Source organism: Numida meleagris, chromosome 18 (assembly GCF_002078875.1).
Source record: "Numida meleagris isolate 19003 breed g44 Domestic line chromosome 18, NumMel1.0, whole genome shotgun sequence".
In the NCBI taxonomy this organism is placed as follows: domain Eukaryota; kingdom Metazoa; phylum Chordata; class Aves; order Galliformes; family Numididae; genus Numida; species Numida meleagris.
This window is the reverse complement of record NC_034426.1, coordinates 6,077,174-6,100,831: the sequence shown is the minus strand read 5'-3', so window position 1 is coordinate 6,100,831 and position 23,658 is coordinate 6,077,174. Positions and strand designations below refer to the sequence as shown.

Genomic DNA, 23,658 nt, shown 5'->3' with positions numbered 1-23,658 from the left:
GAGAAAGTTCCTGCGCTACTTACTGTATGCTCGTGGCCTATTTGAGAAGCAGCATTAGCAAAAATAACCTCTCCTCTCATCTCCTTGGCTGGGGGAGGGAGGGAGCCAACAATTACGGGGGGACTGGGGTGAGAAGTAACAATTGCAAATCAAGAAGGAGGAGGGAAACAAAAATAACCAACGTGTGCAATAATACCACATGCAATTCCTTCCAATAAATCCCATTGCAACAGTTCCCTGGGAACAGGCTCACGAGTTTGTTGCTGCCTCTGAGCACGGTACGTCAGGGAAGAGGAAGGATTTCTGGATGCTTGGAAAACAGGCTGAACACATGGATGGGGAACAAGCCAAAAGCAGTTATAAGAAACGTTCCCCATCCTTTCAGCATGCTTGAATTCACATATTCCCCTTTCCCATGCTCCTGGGTCCCAAGGCTTTCCTCAGGTTAGAAATTGGCCCAGAGCAGAACACAAAGGGAAGCCAAGCCAGCAACCAGAGGTGCTCGTCCGGAGGGGTCCAGCTGCTCCAACTGCTGATGCTCATCGAGCAGCGGGGTGCAGAAGGGAAGAAAATGGGATTTTAACTTAGCTGAAGAGGAAGACTGAAAACAACTTTATTCACATTTTAAGAATTCAAGTAGAATATGCACTGGCTTGCAGACTGAAAGCTGTAAGCAAGGATGGCTGAGATTAACATTAAATATCAAAGTTTCCTTTTCAAATGGGACTCGACATCCCGCACGCGCAGCAAAAGCTTTGGAGCAAACCCACAGACACCTCGTTGTGACAGAAAGCTGTCCCACCAACTCGATGAGTGGAGGAGAGAACGTTTTTACACACAGAAAACATCTGCATGGCTGCAGCCAGGGCCATACCAATGGTCAGAAGATCGCAGAGCAGAGAGCCGCTGAGCCTGCCAGCTCCCAAGTGCTGTGCTTCTTTACTTCTTTCCTCGAGATCTAAGTTTTCCCCCAAACAAAACACTTCTAGTCTTTCCCTCTCAAAGGACAACATCTAATATGTAAACCTCACGCCGTCACCCCATCCTGACCTCTAGAGAAAATCAAAACTCTTCCTAGCCAAGCAATACAACAGGCAAAACTATCACCTGCTGTCCGCTCCCATTAAGAAGCCATCATCTCATGTTCAGAGCCTGCTGGGCTGTCCTCATCACAGCCCCAAGAGAAGGGAGACATCATCTCCACCTACCAGGTAGATGCCAACCAACTCAGCAAGCTCAGTAAAGCAGGGAGACTTTTCCATTTAGAGAAAATGTATTGCTGCTTGGGCCGCTTCACGCTGTGTTTACAGTGGCTACCTTGCCTTTTCTTCTGCCAAAGAAACCAGGAGGGTTTAGCAGGACGTTAAAAGAAAAATAAAAATGTCAAGAGTGACCAGTGTAATAATTTCTGACAAAGTATTACGAGTTCTCCATGGCTTCCCTTTGGTACTGAAAAAAAAAAAAAAAAGCAAACAAAAAAAACTGTAATTCCAGCGATCACCAAATATTTGTTTAAAAAAATGCTTCGAGAAACCATGTTTAGAGCACCCACTGTGCTGCCTAATGCCTACTGCGTTTCAAAGGGCCTTCAGAAAGTATTTCTTCTTCCATGTTTTGTACTGTAAATGAGCACTTAGATAAGGAGGAAGGAATACAGTGCTTAAAAGCCAACTGTGCTTTAAGCTGCTCTCCATCCTTTCCTTCTGTTTTGTGCACTCCTTTTCCCCTCAGACACTTTGCACTTCACCTCTAATTTCATGTTCCTACATTTTAAGTTCTGCTTTCACTCTTTGTGCTGCAGCTCTGCACAGCTGAGCTCCCTCTGGAACTTCACATGAGGGGATTAGTGGTTTTCTGACCCTCCATACACTGAATTTTTTCTAGTCTCTTCGCAATGCAGAAATCAATGTATGATGAGCATCTCCTCAGCCCATTAGAGAACAACGAGAACAAAGAATCCCCAAACCTAGCTACCATGTATTTTGGGAGAAGTGCCACCAACAGCTATCTCTAAGCAATTCTCTGGTCAAACCACGGCTCCATGGCTGCACAAACTGGCTACCCCAGTGACCCCAGGGTTCTCCAGCGCTCACTCAGCAGCACACCAACCCTCTGCAGCTCACCAAGATGGCATAACACCAACTGGATGTTTCCTTGAGTCTGCTTTCTGCTGGTGAGGCTAAAGGGGCTCAGTGCAGGGTCGAAGAGCAGAGTCACTGCAGTGACACACATGGAAAAGCAGGTGGAGGCCAGGCCACACAACGAAATGAATTTCTGGGGCCTTGGGAGCTCACCGGAGAGCACAGGACTGCACAGACTGGGGACTTGCTCTGCACTGAGCAGAGCGTTTTGCAGAAGGCACAGGTCACGTTCACAAGTTATAGCAGACAGGACAGGCAACCACCTCAGAAGGCATTAAGCCACCCCTCTCCATGCTGCTACAGCAAAGATTAGCTGTGGGAGGACACTGAAGTCACCCACAACCAAGCCCTGCTGCTGGGTGCAGGATAACCGTGCAGTGCAGACGTGCCTCTAGTCCAGAGCCGAAGTGAAGCTTTCCCCACTGAGCAGGTTTGTGTGAGAAAACACAACCCAAAGCCCACCGACCCCACGGCGTGCTTGAACAGGAGACAGGTGATGGCCACCCATAACCACCTTCATTCAGAAGGCAAGAGCCCGCTGGCAACACCAACAGCCAGGGATCCTCCTGGCTCCTGGTGTGCACTTCCACACACTGTGTGTGCTGTCAATGCGATTCTAATATGACCAGAAAACACCTGCATAATTACTAAGATCGTATCCTAGAGGAGTTCTCCAATACATACTGAGAATGGAATATGAGAAGTGATACTTATCACAGCTTCTTTACCACTTCCTGGTTCATGGAGACCCAGACCAACCTGAACGTTCTATAGGACAAAATAATCCGTTAAATAAACTAAACGAGGAATATTTTGCAAATATTCTGTAGCGTCCCTAAAGCAAGAAGAGAGTTACAACCTTGCAGAAGAGAGAAAGCAGCAGCACAGCCAGCCTTCCTTTGCTAGACAAGAGAACTGGAAGGTGATGTGCCCAAACACCTGATGGAACCACACAGTTCCAGGAGGAACCCTGCTGCATTCAGCTACTCCAACATCTTTACAACGAATCCCTGAATTCTTTGCCACGTCCATTGTTCTCTACCACACATCCTCATTACAGGAAATCCACTAGTAGGATACATCTGAAGATGTAATTATTAGTGTGATATTTGCTTCTCTTCTGATGTATTTCACCGAGCACACAAACCGGGGCTGTCTTACAACACATTAAAAATATGTGAGTCCAGTGACACGACCTGATGAATTACATCGGATAAGGCAAAGATGAAAGCTGCACAAATGGAAACGTTATTTACATGGAAGTAAACATTTAACATTCTCCAACCTCGCCTACAGCAGAATCTAATGGGAGGACATGATAGATAACTTTTTCCAATAGTCCAACTTGAGGCCTAAGTCACCTTCTCTGCGTATAATTTTAACTCCAACATCTGGTCCTCTACATGCAGCACTTAATATTAACCCAGTTAAAGGCAAAATAATAATAATAATCAAACTCTCCAGAGATCTTTTACTTTGGATGGTTTTTCAACCAGATTTAATGTAATTCACGCTGTTCTACCAGAACCACTTTCTCTTTAGCGGCACATCCTTAACACAGGAGGAGGAAAACATCTCTCAAGTTCAAGGGATACGCTGTGGGTCAAGTTTGTCAATGTGTCTGAGTCAACAGGCAAAGGGAAGAGGGTCCTACAAACAGCACAGGAACCATCAGAACTGGGCGGGTGCTGCGGGGAACCCAACGGGAAGGCCCAAACCTGGGGCTGATGAGGTTTGCCCTTGGATGCCAGTAGGGAAAACTGACAGGCTCCTACAGGAAGGGGCAACAGAAACGAACCTGCATGCTCCAAGCAGCCTCAAGAAACATGTATCTTAAAATCCTCCTTCCTGCAACAAAAGTTGTTATTTTGTAATCCTGGAACTTGAAAACAACCCTTCACAGGGGTCAAAACAGATTGCCACAGTATTTTCAGCATCACGGCGCGCCCCAACGAACGCTACTTCTCAGGAGATCCGAGCTGTACCATTCCACATTACACGTAACGCTAGGGATGGTATTTTGGGAACGTTTCATCCCAAGCACTCCGAGCCGATAACCTTTATCCAAACACACAAAACAAGAGCCACGTACGTCCCACGCTCTATAAATAGCGTTAACAGTAAGGAATCAATCGCAGCCAAACCTTTAGGTAACATCTTATTAATCTGCCCTTGGCATGCAGGGCCCTCCAGCCGCGCCAGGCAGAGGTGAAGGACGCGATGCGTTCAACTAGTTATCGCCACTGCCACTGAGCCAACGCGGCCAGCCCAGCGCTGCCGGGTGAAATGCAGCACGAGAGAATCAGCGCCGAGCGTTCTCCTGAGAAAATGAAGGAAAGTCCTCCAGGCCGACGCCGTTCTGTCATTTTTTTTTTTCCCCAGACCCGCGGCTGACAACAACCATTTTACCGCGGCTCTCCTCGCACCGCGCCCAGCACAATGGTTCTCCTGCATCGCTCCCGTATCTCTTTCTGCATTCCCGGTGACAAAGGTGAACCCGAAGGGCCCGGAGATGCTTGCGTTGGGGCCGAGCGGGCGCGATCCCTCGCCCCACGCGGGGTGCAGAGGGCCGAGCCTCGACGAGATGCTTTCATCTGACACATTAAAATGGTCGGGGAACGCTATTTGGCTAACGGGATCGGCCGATCGGAGGGGGGAGCGAGGAAAAAAAAAGGTCTTTAAAATAGGTCACTTTCCTCCAAATCCCACAGCAGCGCCGCACAAAATGGTATTTACCCCTCAGAACTCAAAAAAAACAGCGGCGATCCACCACCTTATCTGCGGGAACGCGGCGGCGGGGGTGGGGGCAGGCCGCATCGGGCCCCGCCGCACCGCATCGCCCCCTCCTCCCGGAACGGAGCCCCCCGGGCCCGGCCCTCGGCCCGCTGTCAGCGGGGAACACCCGGCAGCGCCATTTCTCCTCCTCCCCCGCCGCCCTCCGCCGCTCGGGGCTGGGAGCAGCGCGGAGTCCTGCGGCAGTGCCGCAGAGCGCGGCGGGGGAGGGAGGCACCGGGCCCCCCCCCATCCCCATCCCTATCCCCATCCCTATGCCTTCCTCCCCCCGCCCCTCCCCGGGGTTCTCCCGCCGCCCCGGCCGAGCCCCCCGCGCCGTGCCCGCCTTACCCTCCGCCGCAGCCGGGCTGGGAGCGCCGCTCGGCCCCCCGCGGAGGAGGAGGAGGAGGAGAGGAGGAGGAGGAGGAGGAGCGGGGCAAAGGGGCGGCGGCCCCGCGGGGGGAGGCGCCCCCGGAGGGGCGTCGGGCCCGGCCCCCCCCGGGTGCCCGGGCGCGGCGGGCACAAAGGCGTTGTGGCACGGCTCCTAAGATGGCAGGGCAGGCCGAGCCGCCTCCGGCACCGCCGCCGCCGCCCGTTGCCGGGCCCCGCCGCCAGGCCGCGCCGCGGTGTGGGAGGGCGGGCGGCGCCGGCCGTGCTCCGAGCGCGGCGGAGCTGGGGTCCCTCGGCCGCACCGCGCCGGGATGGCCGCTGCTCCGCCGCCTCCTCCTCCCCTCAGCGCCGCCCGGGCTGCTCCGCCGCCGCTCCGCTCCGCGCTGCCCGCAGCCAGCGGCCCCCGCCCGCCCCTCTCGCGAGACTTCGCCGCCCTCCTCCTTCCCCCGCCCGCCTGCCTTCCCTCCGCGGGAGGGGCGAGGAGACGGGAGGAGCGGCGGGAGGGGGCGGGGCCGGGTGGGCCCGGGCTGGGCTCGGCTGTGCTGGGCGGAGGGGTGAGGGGGGGACGCCCTGAGGGGACGCTGAGGTGGAGGAGTGGGGTGGGGGAGAGGGGCGGCCCCGAGGGGCTACGCGGAGGCCTTGTGTCCCTCGTGCGGAGGGGAAGGATCGCGGGGGGGGAATGGGAGAGCGCTGCTTGGCGGTGTGTGGGGGGTTCTCAATGGGAATGGGAAGTGTTTGGGGACATGGAATGTGGGGCCTGGGCCAGGTGAGGAGTGAGGGCAGGGCAAGGATGGGGGCTCACGGCGGCGGGCTGTAGGACGGGGCGCTGGGTTAGGCCTGTCCGGCTGCTCGGTGTTTCCCTGCTGCCAGCCGCAGTCCCAGGACGTGGTGGTAGCTGTCAGCTCGCCTTGCCCGTGGTGCAGCTGTTGGCCAAACCTTTGAGTCGATGAACTCTAAGCTGCCTGCCCTGGACCCAGCTGTGTCCGGTTTATGGACAGAAAGGGAGGAAAAGCCTCACGTGCTGGGCACGCAGCCCCCCAAGCTGTCCTCTCAGTGGTGGGTTTTGTACTTGCTCGGTTGTGGAACCTTGGTGTGCTTTGGGTATCTCCATCCATGAGCTAGAGATAGCAGTTGGCTTCGCGCAGGGATTAATTATCGCGTCTTGTAGTCATGGATTTGTTTATTTGTTTTTACTCTAGATTACAGCTGGAGGAATTCTAAACAATCCGAGTCTCCTTGTCATGGTGTTTAAGTGCATTGTGCTCCTGTCTGAACAGAGGAAATCGCTGAGGTCAGTCTCCCTTGTGTTTATGGCTGCTTTCCCTTTCAGAAGTACAGGGGCAAAGAATCATCAAAATAACAGTTTTTACTGACATCCTGATAATGAATTAGTAGGAACAATGGCGTAAGACACAAAGCTTGTGAAAGGTTTGCTTTTAGGTGTCACTTTCACCCTTAAATTCAGGGTTATGTACGAAGTAAGTGTTCTCAGGTATCCCGCAAACCTTTCAGGTGACCCTGGTATGAAATAATGTAATTCTGTAAGCCCACTATTACTGATGCTGCTGCAATCAAGCAAAACAAACTTCCTTCCTGTTGTCCTACAGAGTAACAGGTATTTTGTACCATCAGAAGGCTCTGTATTTACAAGCTGGAGATGACACTGGAGACCATTTATCCGACCTTTGCTTTTACCTCTAAACGAGCAGACAGATATACTGGGGATTATTCAACCTGGGGCAGGGGAAACCTGAGGAATGCTGAGAACAGAGGGTGACTGCAACAGCTGTGGGCCACATCTCGTGTGTTACAAACGTGTCACACAGCGGTCTGATACTTCGCCTTCTCAAATCCCACTAGGAAAAGCAAGAGGAATATGGATCGCTTCAAACATATGTTGTTGTAAGTATTGGGGAAGGCAAACTAAAGATTTATCTGATTATCTCAACCTTGAAGTTGGCAGCTATGACAGGAAACTTGGTTTTATTCATCTGGCAGAGATATTTGTAGCGTATCGTTTGACAAGTTAAGAGGCATTTCTGTAATGGCACAAAAATAAAGCCGTCCACTTCCTGAAACTGGAGTTTCTGCCTTTTAAAAAATACTACAGGTTTGGAGACATGCTTCTGGGGAAATAAGCGTGTAGTAGGAAACGTAAATATTTGTATTCTCAAATGTTAAAACGACAGCATTTAGTATGAATATTCGGCGTTGTCTGTGAAGTTTTTTTCCTTCTATTTGTTAAATTAGCGGGCATTGTTTGTTCTTTGCAGACTAAGTGGAGCAGTAAGGAGCGATCTGCTTGTGGAGTCATTAAGTGGAATGAAGGATCAGGTTCTTCTGAATCTTGGTCTTGTACTTCCTCCTGCAGCCAAGGTGCCTTTAAAGCTCACAAATTATGAGGGTGAAAGCTTCGGTTAGTGAGGTGCATAGAGTTACCCTAGCAGAGAGTTTGGGCCTCAGCTCCCTTTATTACGCACATAAAAAAAGATAATGTTATCTCTAGGTAAAAAGCCTTGGAGTGTAGTGGTAGCTGCTGGGAAAAAAATGTGAATAACACTGTGCTATTAACTGTCAAGTGGTTTATTTAACGCGCTAGATATACGTTCGATAAGTACTCAGTGACTGCTTCAGAAGTAAACAGCATCATCTGTGTCCCACCAGTCTAGAAAACGTCTACTGAAATCGTTAAGGAGCAGGCCTATAAAAATGGCCATGTTTATTGTTGCCAGCTGAATTAGGCATGTTTAACAGGGCTCCCTAGGCCTGACCTATCAGGCATGCTCTCGCTGTCTTTTCAGCCAATAGCAGTGGGCATCTGGGAAGTTACACTGGCTTAGCTTAGTCTGCCGACTTATTGATACGTATTTAGCTTTCATTTTAAGGAACTAAACCAGTTTATGTAGGCCTGCATCTAGGATCTGCGCCAGTGTATCCATCGGGTAGCTATATGCTACCATCTGAAGGAGGTGCTAGGACATCAGTAAGTAAAAATGACAAATTGCACGGCGGTGCAGCTGACAGGCAGAACTGGTTTCAACGCGTTGTTCCAGCGTGCTGCCACAGACCTGGTCTGGGGGTAGACCCGGACAGCATTCCAGGGCAGACAGGGCCTGTAAGAGTGTGCATCAGCACTACATGATATTGCAGGAGAGGAAGTAGCGAACAATACCGTGTCCAACGGAAGCTGTGGCAAGAATTTATTCAAGGCACATTGTAATTACCCAAGCTGGGAGTTTGGCCAGTACACTGGGGTTAACACCCCTACTTCTTTAGGAGTGTCATAGTTTATTTTTTTTAATGACTTTGAGTGATGAGAAGCTTGGCTTTCTGTCTCAGCAGAACGGCAACACCTCTAGCAGTGTAAACTTCTTACAACACGAAGGAGCTGCTTCAGAACTAACTCGGAGTGATGGGGCCTGGTTCAGTAATCACTGCTGTATAAATACTCTCAGTAGATAAGAAAGATAAGAGTGTGATTAGGGCAGTTTCAGCTGCTGTAATCACAGTCCTACCTTCCTTAGCCTTCAGTCCGCATGCTGCTCTAGTCTGACCTTTTTTAAGCAAGCAAATGTAAATTTCAGAATAAATCATGGAACCTGAACCAATGAGATCTAGTTATTAATTATAATTGCAGTTATGAATCACAGTTGTCTCTGCTTCTATTCTAGGAAATTTGCCATTGTATAAACAGAATGTAATTTACCCAAATATATTTTTTTTAAATCATTTTGTGAAACTCTTTTGATTCTATTATGCACTGATTTAGAAACCAACTTTCACCTTGTTCTCTGCTTGTAAAGATAAGCAGTTGTGTCTTTTAGCCTGTGAATAGTTGTGAAATGCACAAGAGAGGAACTGTTCTGCTTTTATTCGCTCATCAAGCGTGCCATCATTCCAGTAGTAGCTTAGACCATTATCATGGGTTACGAGGTTATACAGGAAAAACATGTTCCAGAGAAAGGCTGGTCAAAACAGACGAGATAGTCTTGCAGAAGCAGACCATAGCAATCTGTGGGGCTCGGTGTTCGCTGAGCGTGTCAGGCAGTGTCCTGACAGTTTGTCGTAATGACAGAAGTGAAGCAATATTACATAACCACGTTTGTATGATAAGAAAACAATACTACTTCACTGTGCTCTTGCCTTTTAGTACAGAAATAAAATTGTTCTTTGCTGTCTGCTTATGGTTGTTCCATGACTCAAGAGCGTAGTGGTGTCCATGAAGAAAAGTGGAAAGAGACACCAGAGGAGGAAGTAGTTACCAAGATGACATGGGGAAGCAGTGTCAGAGGCATGAGCGGAATCTCAGCCTTCTGTCTGTCCCACTCTGCCCTCTGGGTGACCAGACAAAAGTGGAAACGTGGCTTGCCCTGTGACTCAGCTGCTCTTCCTCCCTCAGCAACTGGCACGCTGGGCAATTACAAATAAGTGCCAGTGTGCCACTTGCATCTGTGTCAGGTTACCAAGGGGCTCTAGGTAGGCATGTCTTCTACTGGAGAAGGCTTCTTGATGGATCTCTGCAATGCATTTCTTCGGTAGCATTTCTAGAACTTGGAAAGATTCTCTTTTTTTTTTTGCCAGGTGTGTGTTACTTTGCTCTGATTTCTGTCATAAATTGTGTAACTTGGGGACACCCAGGGATTCTTTCCCTTCTCTGCAAGGGACTAACAACAAGCTTATGACGTACGTGTCAAATGAACTTATTTCTGAGATAATTCTTTGGGTGGATCCTATAAGCTACACCTTGAGGGGAGCTCTGCTGACCTGTAGAGCCTGGCACAGGTTTGCCTTGTGGCTCAGAATGGGATCAGGGCCATTTATCTGGGCTGAAGCTAAAACTGGGAGACAGTTCTTCTGGAAGTTAATTCTGTGGCAGGAGGGTTTGCCCCAGTTGCAACAAGTTTGGTCACTTTGGCCTGTTGCATGCAGTGCCACCATGGTAAGAAGTGAGAACTGGCTTCATTCTTTTCCTGTAGGCAGCTGATGTCCGAGCAGTGTTGGTAGTGTCTGTGTCCTTCTCCCAGGTACAGGGTGAGGCCTTGCATCTCCATCTGAGCAGCACCTCCAGTTCTGATGCCCTTGTGCTTCTCTGTATCCATCACCTGTGTGCTGTTTAGGTGGCTGTCAGTAATTGCCCTGTTGTGATACACTAATGCTAGGAAGTACTTCCAGAATACCAGTTCAGCCTTGGCCTCGAGGAATGACTGATGGAAGGAAACAGCACAGGAGGAGACTCTGTCTTGGTTCTGGTCTTTGGATGGATGGATAAGGAGAGGCGTGTGGCACAGAAGGGTGAAAAGTGACTAATAGTGTGAAACTTGGAAGAAACTCATTATAATCATGCAACCTTCAGGGGGTTTTCTATCTCTGGAAGAAGCCACCTTGTGTTAGCTGGCCCGCTGGCAGTTGTTGCTCACCCTGTCTACTGGATGGAAGAATTAAACAATTATTTCTCTACTTAGAAAGTTTAATATAGTGTCGTAGCAGTGAGGCTACAGCTCGCTACAATTTCTTCTAGATTTACTTTGTCCTTTCTCGCTGTTTCTGCCTGTCCAGCAGTTCAGCCAAACTGAAGAAGCTTTTTCCACTGCCGTGAATGTGATCCCCCCCATCTCACTTCTTTCATAGATTTGCATCCATGCTTACAACGTTTTCATGAACAAGCTGTGTTGAATTTTGCCGTGGCTGTTTGAGGTGCTGCTGGTGTCTGGTCATACTCCACAGGTTGCTTCCCCATAGCAGAGCCAGCAGAAGAGTTTGTTCCGTGCCTGCTGACCCTGGTACGGGGCAGTGTCCCCCAGAAGAGCCTCTTGCTGGAGGTGATGGTTTAAACCACTGAGCATGAGCGTGTGGAGCTTTCCTAGGAGGACCCTTACTTTCCTAATTAGCTTGCCTGCTTTGCCGGTGAGCCTCAGTGAATGGCTTCCCCACTGACCCAGTGCATCCTGGTCTTGCATTTTACGAGTAAAACCACCCATTCTGTGATGCTGTAAATGTACTCCTTGGAACTGATTCTCCTCATCATCTGTAAAACTGTTGGGAAATTATGGCCCCGTCCCTCAACAGTTCTGCAGTCACCTCTCTCTGAGATACTGTGCTTCACTCTTGAATAAGATTTTAGACCAGAAAGAGGGTTAGGCTGCATGCAGATTAACAAATCTGTTGCTAGTATCTCTGGCTACTGCAGCATGACTCACCCATCAGCGCTTGTCAGCGGCTGGTGTGACCTCATTGGAAGCTTCAACGTCTCCTATGTGAAGGTAGCTTGTAATCCAGAGAGGGAATCCTAAATAGGCAGAGGGGCTGCAGTAATGCATGCAGCATGAAGGTTCTCCGTAGAAATCAGATGTGCCCTCACCAGAAATTACCGTAGAAATCCTTGCATGTTTCTGAGGATCTTTAAATGCTAAGGCTGCCTTTCCCTTGCCTCTATTAAAAAGCACCTGTAGCTTTTCAAGACAGCAATAGACATCACTGCTGATAGGAACATATAAAAGTAGATAGGTCGGGTCAGGGAGGAGAAGCTCCTTTATTTGCAAGGGCAAGGAAGAGCTGACAGCTCCTTTTTATTTATCACAGCTTCTACTGACTTGATGTACTGACACAGGAAAAACAGAGTTGCTGGCGTGCTGTTTGAGGGAGACAGGTGAAAAAAACCAGCAAGAGGATCTATCATAAAAGGAATGGACGAGTGAATTAACTTGTGGAACCTTACACGTGTCGCTTAGATAAGTGGTGCGATGGTGAGACTAGAAGTGGGAGGCAGCAGTTTAGAAATCAGATGGCTGGCTTCAGCTGGTGCCTGCTGGCTGAACACGAAGCTTGTGCTCGGTGTCTCTGCCTCCTTCCATGGGCTGTTAGCTCCTCAGTCAAGGATAGAGCTGGCACTTGGCTGCATGTGGTTATGCAGAGCTGCTGCAGACCAGCTCTGTTACCTAGCAAGTTTTCTCTCTTGCCCTTTGCCTCAGGTGGATGGTGGTATTATTTCTGCATTCCTTGCATTTCTTTCTTGAGCCTGGGAATGTGGATTTTCTTGGCGAATATTCTGTTCCAAGAGGACTCGTTTCAGGTTTTGGTGCTTCTTTAAGGAAGCTGTAGGTGGTCTTACAGGTGAGGCACGCATGGGATTTGTATGGAGGAACTAGGCAGCATTTTGTGTCGTTTCCTCCAGGATTCCCTGCCACCAGGATCAGCCGGGTCCTGCAGCTGCGTGCCTGCCTGCTCTGTGATTCCAGCACGAATCGAGCTCGTGTCTCTGCCCGTTTTCTAGTACCAAGATGTGCAATACATGCAAAGCACAGCTAGTCCTGGAAACGAGTCTCTGCAGTTCTTTGCATGGAGGCCGAGGTCTGAATGATGCTTTGAGACTGAGCTTGCCTTTGCTGGGTGACCCAATGGGGGTGAAGGACAAGAGATGGAGGCCCATAGCAACGCTGCGGGTCACCTGCGGGTGGGATGGTTTAACTCCTTTGTTTTTTTCAGTATTCGAAGTTCTGTTGCTTGGTTTACATCTTGAGTATTTCTTTATTTTTTGGGGTATCTGGGCAGAGTTTTCTTCCCGGTAGGAAAGGTCACCCGGGGTTCTGGCAGCATCCTCCTACCTCCGGCTCAGCCCTCACCGTGAAATGGGCAGACACCATTCGTGACTGTGCGAATATCCTGAGTCACACGTTTCCAGCCGGCTGTTGTGCTGCGGTTATCGCTTCTCCCTTTACGACTGCACTCCCTAGAGGAGACCTGAACAACTGCAGCTGTCAGCAGAAGCGCATTGTGTGCACATGCCGGAATGGCACCGTTGGTGGACGACCTCTGGCTGCAGTGTGGGGTGAGTGGTTTGCTGCTGCGAGCCTGCTGCTTCCATACCAGAACACAGAACAGGTGGAGGGATACTTCAAGTGCATCTCCACTGTATTTACTGGTAAAACATCTGCAGTGTGGAGATGGCAATCTGATGTCTTCATTAAATAATTACTGGAAAGGGGTGATGATACTAGTGGTGCTCTAGAAGATAGATAAATTGCATTCAAATGAATGAACAAACACGTCACTGAGCTTTTGGGTCCAACAGGTCTTGACTTACAGCTGCTGGACACACCTGAGTCTGAGCTGAACTGCAGCAGTCCTGTTCTGTCCTGACCAAATAACAATACATTAAACACCATTATTCTGTCTATGCCATTTCTGTGTATACACACACAAAAAAAAAGTCTATTTCTTTCTAAATTAATTTACATTGCATAAAATTTTATTAGTTCACGGTCAGCTGATTTCACTTGTCAGAAGGCTATCACACATGCAAACCATTAATGTTTGCCCAAGACAAGTGAGTTAAAGCAGCTCCTCCTGCAAGACAAAGTTGCCAGTGAAATAAATCAGGTCTTTGCTTGGCAGTGCTTGGGGCAGTCCTCTCTGTCAGCAGGCGGTGGTCCTGCAATGGAGGGGAGACTGGGCTGTGCTGACTGAGATGATGGTGCTTGTTGCATCCGCTGGGGAGGAGCAGCACGCCTTAGGAGCAGGGTGTAGGCTGTGGTGGGAGAGCTCTTGCAAAGCCTCCAGAAGAAAGTCGGGGTTGGGGAAGAAAACACAAGGTGGATTTTGAGCTGAGGGCATCCCGGTTCCTCTTACTGCACGGGGAGCAGGATAGTGGTGTTAACAGTCATGTGTCTGTTTGAAGAGACCTGGGAAGGCCTGTGCTGCAGCTGGAGGCAGCAGAAGTCCTGAGGAGGGGTTTTCTGGGGAGGGACGATTGACAGCTGTTTAAAAACTCACATACATGTTTACTCACTTGCTCCTCCTCGATGTGTCTGACTCAGCCATCCCTGTCTGAACACACCAGTTCCCGTTTTTTTCTTTCCTATTCTTCAAGCTTCCTTTTGTATCTGGGTTTAGTTCTGTAAAATCCAGTTGCTTTGGCTTCTGCTCTGCCTGTGCTTTGCACCTGCTCCAACCCCAGCAAACTTGGCAGCAACCCTTAGGCACTGCAGAGAAAACAACTGTCTAGACCAGGAACCTTCTGCCTGATGCCCTGGCCGTACCCCAGGCACTAATCTGCGTTGTTGTGCGAGTGGTTCCTCTCTGCTCTCCCTTCTGCCTCCGCAGAATCGCACGCGCCGGTTTCTCAGCAGGTGCTGGCCTAATGCGTATTGATCTCCTGCACGGGTCTGCTGCAAAAGATGGATACAATCTTTGTGGACTCCTAATTGCACCTTTAGCCTCCCGGTGAGTAAGGCAAATGGGAGTGAGGGCGCCCGCAGAATAAATAGCACCTTCTGCAGGCTTGGAAGCAGCGCAGGCCAGAGGACAACAGCACCAGGGCTCGACAGAGCTCCCTGCGGAGTTTGGGAAGTTGTGCTGCTTCTTTCTAATATGATTAGAAAGAAAAAATCTCGGTGTAAAGATTCTTATGGCACAGAGAGAGCAGAGAGGCCTGAGTGCAAAGTCACACGCCATTCCCATTCACAGCTAAAGCCCCCGCTGCCCCGGGCAAACACAGAGCCTGTCAGCGTCCTGCAGCTCACCGTGCAGAGACGTGACCAAAATAGCTTCACAGCTTCACAATGCCACTAAAAATAGCTTGCAGGTCAGCTCCTTTCTTAAAGGTGGTGGTGACACGGGAGAGCGCTCCCGCTGCCGTTCAGCGCAGGTAGAGCTGGGCAAACAAAGGGGGAAAAGCTGCTCCCACAATCCTCGGGGGTTTCATCTGCTGTGTGTGAGCCTGGCTGTGGAGAGGAGCCTCAGCCAGGTTTGGAAGTGCCTGATTTGCAATGCTGCGGGAGCCGAATGTGGGTTAGGAGAGGTTTGCCTTGCCTGCAGCTGCCTGTGCTGCCGAGGGAGCTGCGCTGCAGCGGGCGGTGCTGGCGAGATTTTCCTTTGTGCTGCAGGTTTCATGCCTGAAAGGGAGGAAGGAGGTGGCAAAACGTGAAAACCTGAGGCCAGGTCACTGCTGTCAGGTGGGGACAGAGTCCTGCAGCAGTCAGAGGGGACAGAACACGCTTGCTGATGCTGCCACCAGGAAGCTGGAGAGAAATGTGACTGAGCGGTACAGTGCGCATGTGCCTGTGCAGAAAGGAGGCTATCTGCGAGCTCTCGCAGTGCTTTTCTCTGCCCAGCAACATCCCTGCTCCTTTCCTACGTTCTGCTTAAGCAGCTGTTCTGCATTTATGATCTGATCTTCACACTGAGCCGACGTGGCTGTAACGATGTCGTGGATGGAGGGCAGAGATCCACAGGTTTGCTTTGAGGAAGCTCCGTAAACAGGGTGATAGCACCGGGGTTACTGTTCTCTCAAACTAAAGGGAGAGAAAGTAAGCTGCCAAGAAAGAAAGAACATTTTGCAACACGTGTGCTCCCAGTGCCTTTTGGAGCTGCAGGCCACGGAGACTGTAGCTAGAACAGGTTATGGGGAAAAGCAATTCAACACAACTCCCATGACTTGCCTATAGCCAGCTCACCTTGGCTCCAGTAGTGTACAGGAGCGTCTGCAAATGTGATTGTGATCCCAAATTCAACCGGGGCTGCTAACCTGTTAATTACTTTTGAGCAGAGGCCTGGAGAAAGCGGCCTTTCCTTTCTGCCCATCTAATCAGCTGAGGACTGTTCCAATTTCCTGCAGGCTGTGAACTGGGAGCAAGCATTTCATGCTGGAGGGAACTTTTGTGCTCTAGCCCAGTGGTTCCTGAAGGCAGATGTTTCTGATGGGGATGCCGGAGCCAGCAGAGCCCTTGCAGCAGTGATGGTGCCGCAGGCCCCTCCAAAGCAGAGGTGTGGTGGTCGTCTGCATGTCAGCAGAGCAGTCCCAGCAGTGGATGTGGTGAGGGGTGTTTGCAGCTAGCCAGAAGCAGCAGCGAAGCACACCGCAGGGCTGCTGTCTGTGGCTGCAATCTGCAGCACGCGGTGCTGTGCCTTGCATTCTAGGTATTAAACGCATCCCTGTGCCCCTGGGGGTAACGTGGCTCCTGCTGACGTGTGAATGCTTTTGCTTGGCAGCCTGGTAGGGCACATCACAGCTCAGATGGGTTCTCCCAGGCTGTGAGCACGGAGCTCATGCATCAAATACAGGTACAGTTAATGCACGCAGAGGGAGGGGGAGGCTGTGCTGGCTTTGTTTGCAGCGTTGTTTTGGGCTGTGGCCTCAATTCGTGCCCTGTGAGAAGTGGTGGTCTGCCTGCAGTGTTCTGGTTGCAGTTCTCTATAGCTGTGCCCCTACCCCTGCGCCAGCTTTCAAGGTTTATAGCTTCTTAAAACAAAAGCGCCGATAAAAAGGAAGCACAGGATGGGAGCCAGCGTCCTCTAAGCGATTAATTTAAAAACAAAGACTGCTTCCCCATGATGATAAGCTGCTTGCTATGTGTGGGGCATGACCTAATAGTTCCTTAACTTCTTAGTTCACCTGTCCTGGGATGACCTCGCTCCCTCCCCAGTCTCTGTGCAGCCATCACCTAACAGCTGCGGTTTGCAAGGAGCGGCCTGCTGCTGATGTCAGCTGTCTCCGTTTTATGGTAGCTCTTTGCTCTCCCTGCGTTATAAAATACATTTGTGATAGGGGGAGAGAGGCACAAGAGAGTGCAAGCCATGCACTCGGGCACGCAGTGGCCAAGTGACAGCTGGATCTGTTCCCTCTGCCCATCTGCAGTCTCTTAGGGGTGAGGCGTGATGAGCCTGTTAGGGGACATTGCTTTGGTAAGAGGTATTTTATGTCAAAACCAGTTTGAATTGGGGGTGTAGGCACTTGGTACAGCACGTGATCTTTTGATTCATGCTGCACGGATACCTAAATATATTGGCTTTTGTCTTGCTGACCCAGCAGCTGGGTTCATCAGCACACTTCTCCCATTCTGTGCTTGCCCTCTACGTTCTCTCACTCCAGCACTAGGTGTCCTCGAGGTGCAGCAGGACTTTGCCTTTTTTAGTATAATCCAAGGGCATGAACTCAAGGGACATTTCCACATCGGGTTCCAGCTGATAGAAACGAGCCGAGGGGGTGTTTATAGGTCTTCAGCCCAACTTGCTCTTCCAGCATTGTGCTCCACTGTCAAGATTTATATTCACCTGCCTAGGAAGATAAGAGAGAGTGGTGGAGAGCCAACTTGTCTTGTCGGTTGGTGCTGGATGGTTGTGGGAGCTCCTGCCGGGTCGTTACCCAGACCTTTAGCACAGTCACTCTGAGCACTGCAACCCAGCTCTGCCCGCAGCCTGCCGTGCCCGAGCTGCTCCCTGGGCTGCCCTGCCCAGCTTGCAAATGGAGCTCATCACTTTCTGCTTCTTTGCAAACGAGTTGCGTAGGTACTGGGAGGAGGAGGCAGCTCGGCAGCTCGCCCGTCCCATCCATCCCCTCAGAAAGCCTCCTCGCTGCTGAGGGTTTCTGAAGTCATTTGCCACGTGAATAGTGTGGGCATCAAACGTGGTTGTTTCCCTAAATGCTCAGCCCGCTGCCAACGGGAGGTCATTTCCCAGGGGGAAGGCAAGCTGCTGATGCGGTGGGCAGCCAGCAATTAGCTCGGGCACGGCAGCGTGCTAACACAGGCAGAACTCACCCAGACCGGCTCCGCTCTGCGAGCACAGCTCTCCCCACGCTGCCATCCCTGTAGCTCAGTGCGGGTCCCACCTTGCCTGTGCTGGCATGCCCGCAGCAAGCCGTCATCTGCACCCGGCGCTGCTTGCCCACGTCTCGGTGTGTGGCAAACCCTCCCAAAGCAAACAGTGATTGCTGCCGTCTGCCCTGACTCAGCCGTGCTGAAGGCAGCAGTCGGAGCGAGCCGCAGCTCGGGGAGGGCTGCGGGGAAGAGCAGGATCCGTGGCACATGGCGGGGCGTTGCGAAGGAACCCCACTGCGTCCCAGGGAACGCTCTGCAGCGGGCGATGCTTTATCAGGGCAGCCCACCCGGACGCCGTTAATCTCTCCGCAGTCGCAGACCTGTGGCTGTGAGCGCTGGGGGCTTTCTCCTGCCCTCGGTTGCAGGGAGCCGAGAGGAACCTGGGCTATCTTTAGGAAACAAGCCCCCGCTCCTCGCCCCCTCTCAGGAAGCAGGGCCCGCTTACAGCCCGCCACGGCGAGGGGCTCGCAGATAAGGAGGGGCAGGAAACCTGCCGGGCTTTGCTTCTTTAAGCAAATATTTCCCATAGTCTTAGCACCGTGAGTCAGCAATCCTAGAGCCCAGGCTTGTTTGCAGCAGCAGCGAGGTGGTGCTGGGGACGGGAGGTGTGGGGTACGCGCGTGTCCTTTTGCCCAAAGGCCATCGGGGATGTTAGCAGCTGCCATGGGGCTACCAGGGAGCAAAGGGCTGAATGGTAATTGCCTTGGGGTCAGCTGTGGGGCAAGGGGCTTCCTAGGGAGTAAGGGAATCAGGCCTTCACAAAGGTTTGCCTTGTATATTGTGTTGTCTCGGGTCACAGAGGAATATATCCCAGTGTACTGGGATAAAAATAACGCTTTTCCCTTCAAGTGGTGACGGGCTCATTTTGCACTGGCCTCGCCGGTCTGGAAGCCCCAGAAATACAGGTAGCAGACCAAACGCTGAGGTTTCTATTCAGGGCCCAGACGTGGAATAAGGAACATGAGCCGTGCAATATCCTATGTCACCGCGGGCCGGTCTCTGCAGGCAAGCTTGCTGCCTGTGCCCGGCCGCTCAGCCTGGGAAGGTCTCGTGGCAAAGGGAGGAAACATCAGAAACGCCACGGATTATTTTAGATCGGCGACCTCAGTTCTGCAAAGGTATTTATTTTGAAAATTCTGGTTTCCATAGCAATATAGTGCTGTTCTCTCTCCTCTCCCTTCTATTACCCCAGTCTTCCCAGCCATTAGACGAATTATCAGTGAAGCCAACCTTAGCATTTTTTATCTGGAGTGGTGTTTGGTGTGCCGGTCCCTTAGTGAATCAGAGGCCGTTAGTCAGGGCTTGACTCACATCCCTTCCCGGGGCAGGCAGGAGGTCCACTGCAGTCTGAGGAGTATAAAGCAGAACACTGCTGGCTGGGCTTGGTGTATGAAGCCCTAGGCTGCTTTCCAGTTGAGGGGGGGGTCTTATACCTAGGGCTCTGGTTCAGCTCCAGGTGTGCAATCTCTGCTGGTATGGTTTGCCTTTAAAGGAGACAGTTGAAGGAGCATTTCTGCCTGCGTGAACTGCATCCCCCCCTGGGGAGCTGCGCCCGAGTAAGTGCTCCTCGAGCCCTTGGCTGCGTGCAGTAGCCCTGCCCCATAATTCTGTCCTCAGGAGGAGAAGGGCAGTGAAGGAAACTATGTGGGAGAACAAGTGTGGCACTGTGGACCAGATTCCAAGATAAGGAAGTAGGGCAAAAGATGAGGTCAGAGCGAGCTTTTCACCGTGTCTGGAGTTGTCACATAATAACCAAAGTACCTCTTGTAAATTGGAGCGTGGACCCAGCAAGCTCGGGGGGCAAGAAACCAGCAGTGATTTTCCACTAACAGGGATCTGCTGTGCAGCGACCACTGCTTGGCCTGCAAGTCACCGCTCTTCTCTGCCCCTCCTGTTTCCCTCTCCTTCCCTGACCTGTTGGGTCAGCTCATGGGCTGTTCTCAGTAGATGGCGTTACTGTGAGTAAATGCAGCCCCTCGCTTCCTTCGAGCTCTCCAGGCGCAGGAATCTCCCCTTAAACCCCGAGGTAGACTCTCGCTTGTGCCCTGGAGAGTAATAGACAATAATCCTATGTTAATATTTACGTTCAGCTGAATGACGCCCGTCCTTTGAGAACACCAATAGCGCCTGGCTCTGAATGTCTGTGAACTCTGTGTTCTGTGCAAAGCCCTACGAGGCGGCTGCTTATCATTTGGTTTGCTATTTCCCCCCCCTTCATGTTCCAGTAATTGGAGGTGAGGTGAACGAACCGCTATCCCTGGGCCTTGCCTCCAGTGACGCCTTCACTGCGGACGTTTTGATTCGCTTCCTCAGAGGTGAGCGCTCCCACTCTTTTTCATTTTCCTCCCGACACGGGCTCCTCTCACTCCCTAATCTCATCGTCCACCATGGTTGTTCTGGACCACGTAACGAACACAAGAACTCCAATCATCGCCCTGCCAGGTTCGGGTTCTGCCAGGGCCAGGCGTGTTTAGGTTGGGAAGCTTGAGTCCAAGCACGAGTATTTCAGTTTCTACGTGCTAGGTGCATACATACCCAACGCATATTTCTTTTCACAAAGTCCCTGTTTCAAAGTAAGTGCTCGGTATCCAAACGCAACGAGAACGCAGAACAAAGGACCCGCACCCTTGTGACTGCTGTGTTGCATAACGAGATGAAAAGCACTTGGGATTTGTGGATTGAGCTTTTCCCATTTGTCTTCCTGAGGCCAAAGTCGGCCGCCAGCAGCAGTCTGAGAGCACACGGGAGGTTTGTGCTGCTTTCCTTGGGATCCCAAGTGGGTAACGGTGAGAGGCCGACCCGCTAGCCTCTGAAAAGACCCAGGGAGCTGCCTCCACTTTATGTGAGTGCACTCCAATAATTAAACCATTCTGCATGCAGGTATGGGCAGCAGACGTCGCTCGTGGCTCTGTGAACGCTCCCAGGCGCTTACAACAGGGGACGCTCCTCAGATGCAGCCCTCCAAGCAACGGCTGCAGCCACCAGCAGGCCTCGTTTGTAGCCCCAAAGCACGAACAGAGCAGAGCACAAGGATGGAGCCGAGGAGAGGTTCTCCCTGCCTGGGCACGGCTCCGGGTGAGCAGAGCTGCCACCCGTCCGCAGCAGACGGGCTCTCTTGGGGATGGACTCCTCAGCTCCTCACTGTCCCCTGCTACATCGTGGCTGCTGACACACATGGGACGTGGAGGATTCCAAGAGGTTGAATTTTTGGAGCTGCCTTTCCCGCTGCCTGGACGTGCATTCACTCGGATGCTTTTCAGTGCCGAGCCTTAAACGGGAGGCAGACACAAGAAGTCTTTCTCTTTCCGTGGATGCAGAAATCTTCTTCTTTCCATGGATGAATTTTCTCATTTCAGCTTCAGCTCGCCCCGAACATCCAACGCAAATTAAATGCGGCATTGTAAAAAGGCCTCAGAGAGGAAATGATTCTCACAAATCACTGGAATGAGCTTTAAGGTTTAACTGCACCTTCACACAGCTTCGAAACTCACCTCACCTCCAGGAGCACTCTCCTGATTTCTGTAGCAGTTGATTTGCTCCTCGCTGCCCTCACGGAGCAGCTGGAAATGGCATTCTCTCTGCACAGCCCCACACTTCAAAGCTTTAGAAAATAACCTTTGGAGTTACAGAGCTAGAAATTATGCTGGCTGTGCCCAGCCCCGTGCTGGATGTGGGAATGCTCGGCCATGGGAGTGGTGTTCCAAGGAAAATTACCTCTTTCCTTTGCAGGAGAGCCCGCTGACGTGCCACGCTCAACGAGCAGCAGGGAGGAAAACCACTGCAGGCGGAGAGGCTTGCGACTTTCCCTTTCCCATAGAGCGCATCCCAAACTGCACTGCCCTGTGTGGTGCCCTCACCGGCAGCCCAGGGGGAGGACACGAAGAGCTCCAGCACCGGGAAAGGGGAGGGCAGGCTGCGGGCTGCGTGTCCCAGCACGGCACGCGGTGTCGGGCCGAGGGCAGCGCTGCGTGCTGGAACTCGTGGTGCCCTTAGCGCATCTCTGCGCCGTGCAGCTCAGCCTGGGGGGCCCCGGGTTATAACCTCATGGATTTCTATGCGTTTTTTTCATCCGTTTTTGCCAGCTTTGGGTGGTTAATGTAATGCACATGCAACGTGGCGCTTCTAAGGAGCAACATAGCCGCTGCATCTTCGTGTACAGACAGCCCTCTGCCCTTGGTATTTAGATTTCTGGTGTCTCTGTGTGTAGAGATGATTTGTCCGTAATTGTTTGCTTTCTCCCGAGTCCTTTGAAGCGTACGTCTCCAAGCCTGCTCCTCATATTAAAAATAAACGCTTCCAAGCCACCAATAAAATGTCAGCCGTGATTAAAGCCCGGCTCCTCGCTTCGGGAGCCGTCTCCTAAGCGATGCGAGGTCACCGAGTCAGCACACCACGACTGCTATCCCCGCACACGGAGCGGGGAGCTGCAGCGTGCTGGAAGAAATGCAAACTGCGGGGCACCAGCCTCCGCATTCAGGGCACCTGGAATCTGGAAACAGAGCCCTCTGTGTTAGCGCTGAGGTCGGGCCTGCGGTGGGAAGAGTTTTTTGCCTGCTGTGTGCCAAGGGGGTGGGGGGAGGCCGGAGGGAAATCCTGCTGCTGCGTTCTGCTGAGATGAGGTGTGGGAAGGGCTCCGTGTGATGCCTGGCAGAATGGAGGGGCTTTTTCTTTTTGCTTTATTAAAATATCGAGTGTTTACGTGCAGGTGTTAAGGGCAAGCCCTGAGAAGCGAGGAAGCGTTGTTTAAGGACGGTCTGCGCACTCTGCGTATTGTTGTGGAGGATATTATGATGGCCCTTAATTCTATCATCCCGTTTTCTTGCCATTCTTCTGCAGCACTGCGAGCACCCAGAGGTAAAGCCACGCTGAGCGGTGCCCACGTGGGGCTCTCCATCTCACCCAGCCAAAACGTGGGCTCAGTTTTGGGTCTCTCCATCCCAAGTGCGTCCCCCTGGGGGCTCCCCATCCCTCTGCCCCACTAACAGAGGGCCCCACTTCCTCACACCAAATCCCACCGCCCCGTTGGGTGTCCGTGAAGAATTTGGGGTCCGCGCTGTGCCACGCGGCCACGGCGATGCCGGAGGAAGGGGTGAGCGCTGCGCAGCATCGGCGCAGGGAGAAGGGTTGGGATCGCTGCGCTGAACGCAGAGGAGTCACCCCAAGACCCGGGGGCTCGGTCACCCAGACGGGGACGTCCCAGTGCGGGCCCAGCTGGCCGCAGCCGTCACCGGGCTGTGCGGGGCGCGGGGTGCGGGATGGAGCCGCAAAGGGAGGGCGAGGCACGGGGGCGGTCCCTGCGCGCAGCAGGGCGTTGGGCACGATGCTGCTCGGGGGTCCCTTCCGACTCGGGACACGCCGCGATTCCGCGATCGAGGCCGTGGCAAAGCACGCGTTTTGAGGCGCTTCACGCCGCCTTCCCCCCACCCCGCTCCGCTCTCTGCCTTCTTCCTCCATCGCTCCCCAAAGCCTCCCACGCTTCTTCGGGAATCGTCCAGAAGCGGCGCCGGCGCCGGCCCCATCCCGCCCCCCGCTCCCTCCCGGCCCCGTCGGGGGCCGCCCCGCTCCCTCTCCCGGCGCTCCGCTTCCCGTCCCGCTCCGTTCCGTGTGGCCGTGCCGTAGTGCCGTACCGCGGGGCGGGGCGGGGCGGGGCGCGGGGCGGCGCCGCTCTCTGATTGCAGCCCGGCCGCTTCCAGCCCCTCCCCCACCTCCTCCCCCGCGCCACCCGGAGCCGCGTCCCCGCTCCGCCGCACGGCCCAGCAGCG

The 23,658-nt window shown here is 52.3% G+C and overlaps 2 protein-coding genes across 2 annotated transcripts in view; one reads left to right on the top strand and one right to left on the bottom strand.

Annotated features, from left to right (window-relative positions):
- TAOK1 (TAO kinase 1) overlaps positions 1-5,412 on the bottom strand; it is a 59,858-nt gene extending 54,446 nt beyond the window's left edge. The window contains exon 1 of the mRNA XM_021415625.1: positions 5,265-5,412. The gene's annotated coding sequence lies outside the window, so the exon portion shown is untranslated. The remainder of the gene's footprint in view (positions 1-5,264) is intronic.
- Positions 5,615-22,331, top strand: LOC110407908. The gene is made up of 7 exons (XM_021416108.1): positions 5,615-5,857; positions 6,503-6,594; positions 7,164-7,205; positions 7,577-7,679; positions 12,852-13,128; positions 20,122-20,211; positions 20,777-22,331. Exons 1-7 carry the CDS (start codon positions 5,615-5,617, stop codon positions 21,097-21,099), a joined length of 1,170 nt encoding a protein of 389 aa, XP_021271783.1. The 3' UTR covers positions 21,100-22,331.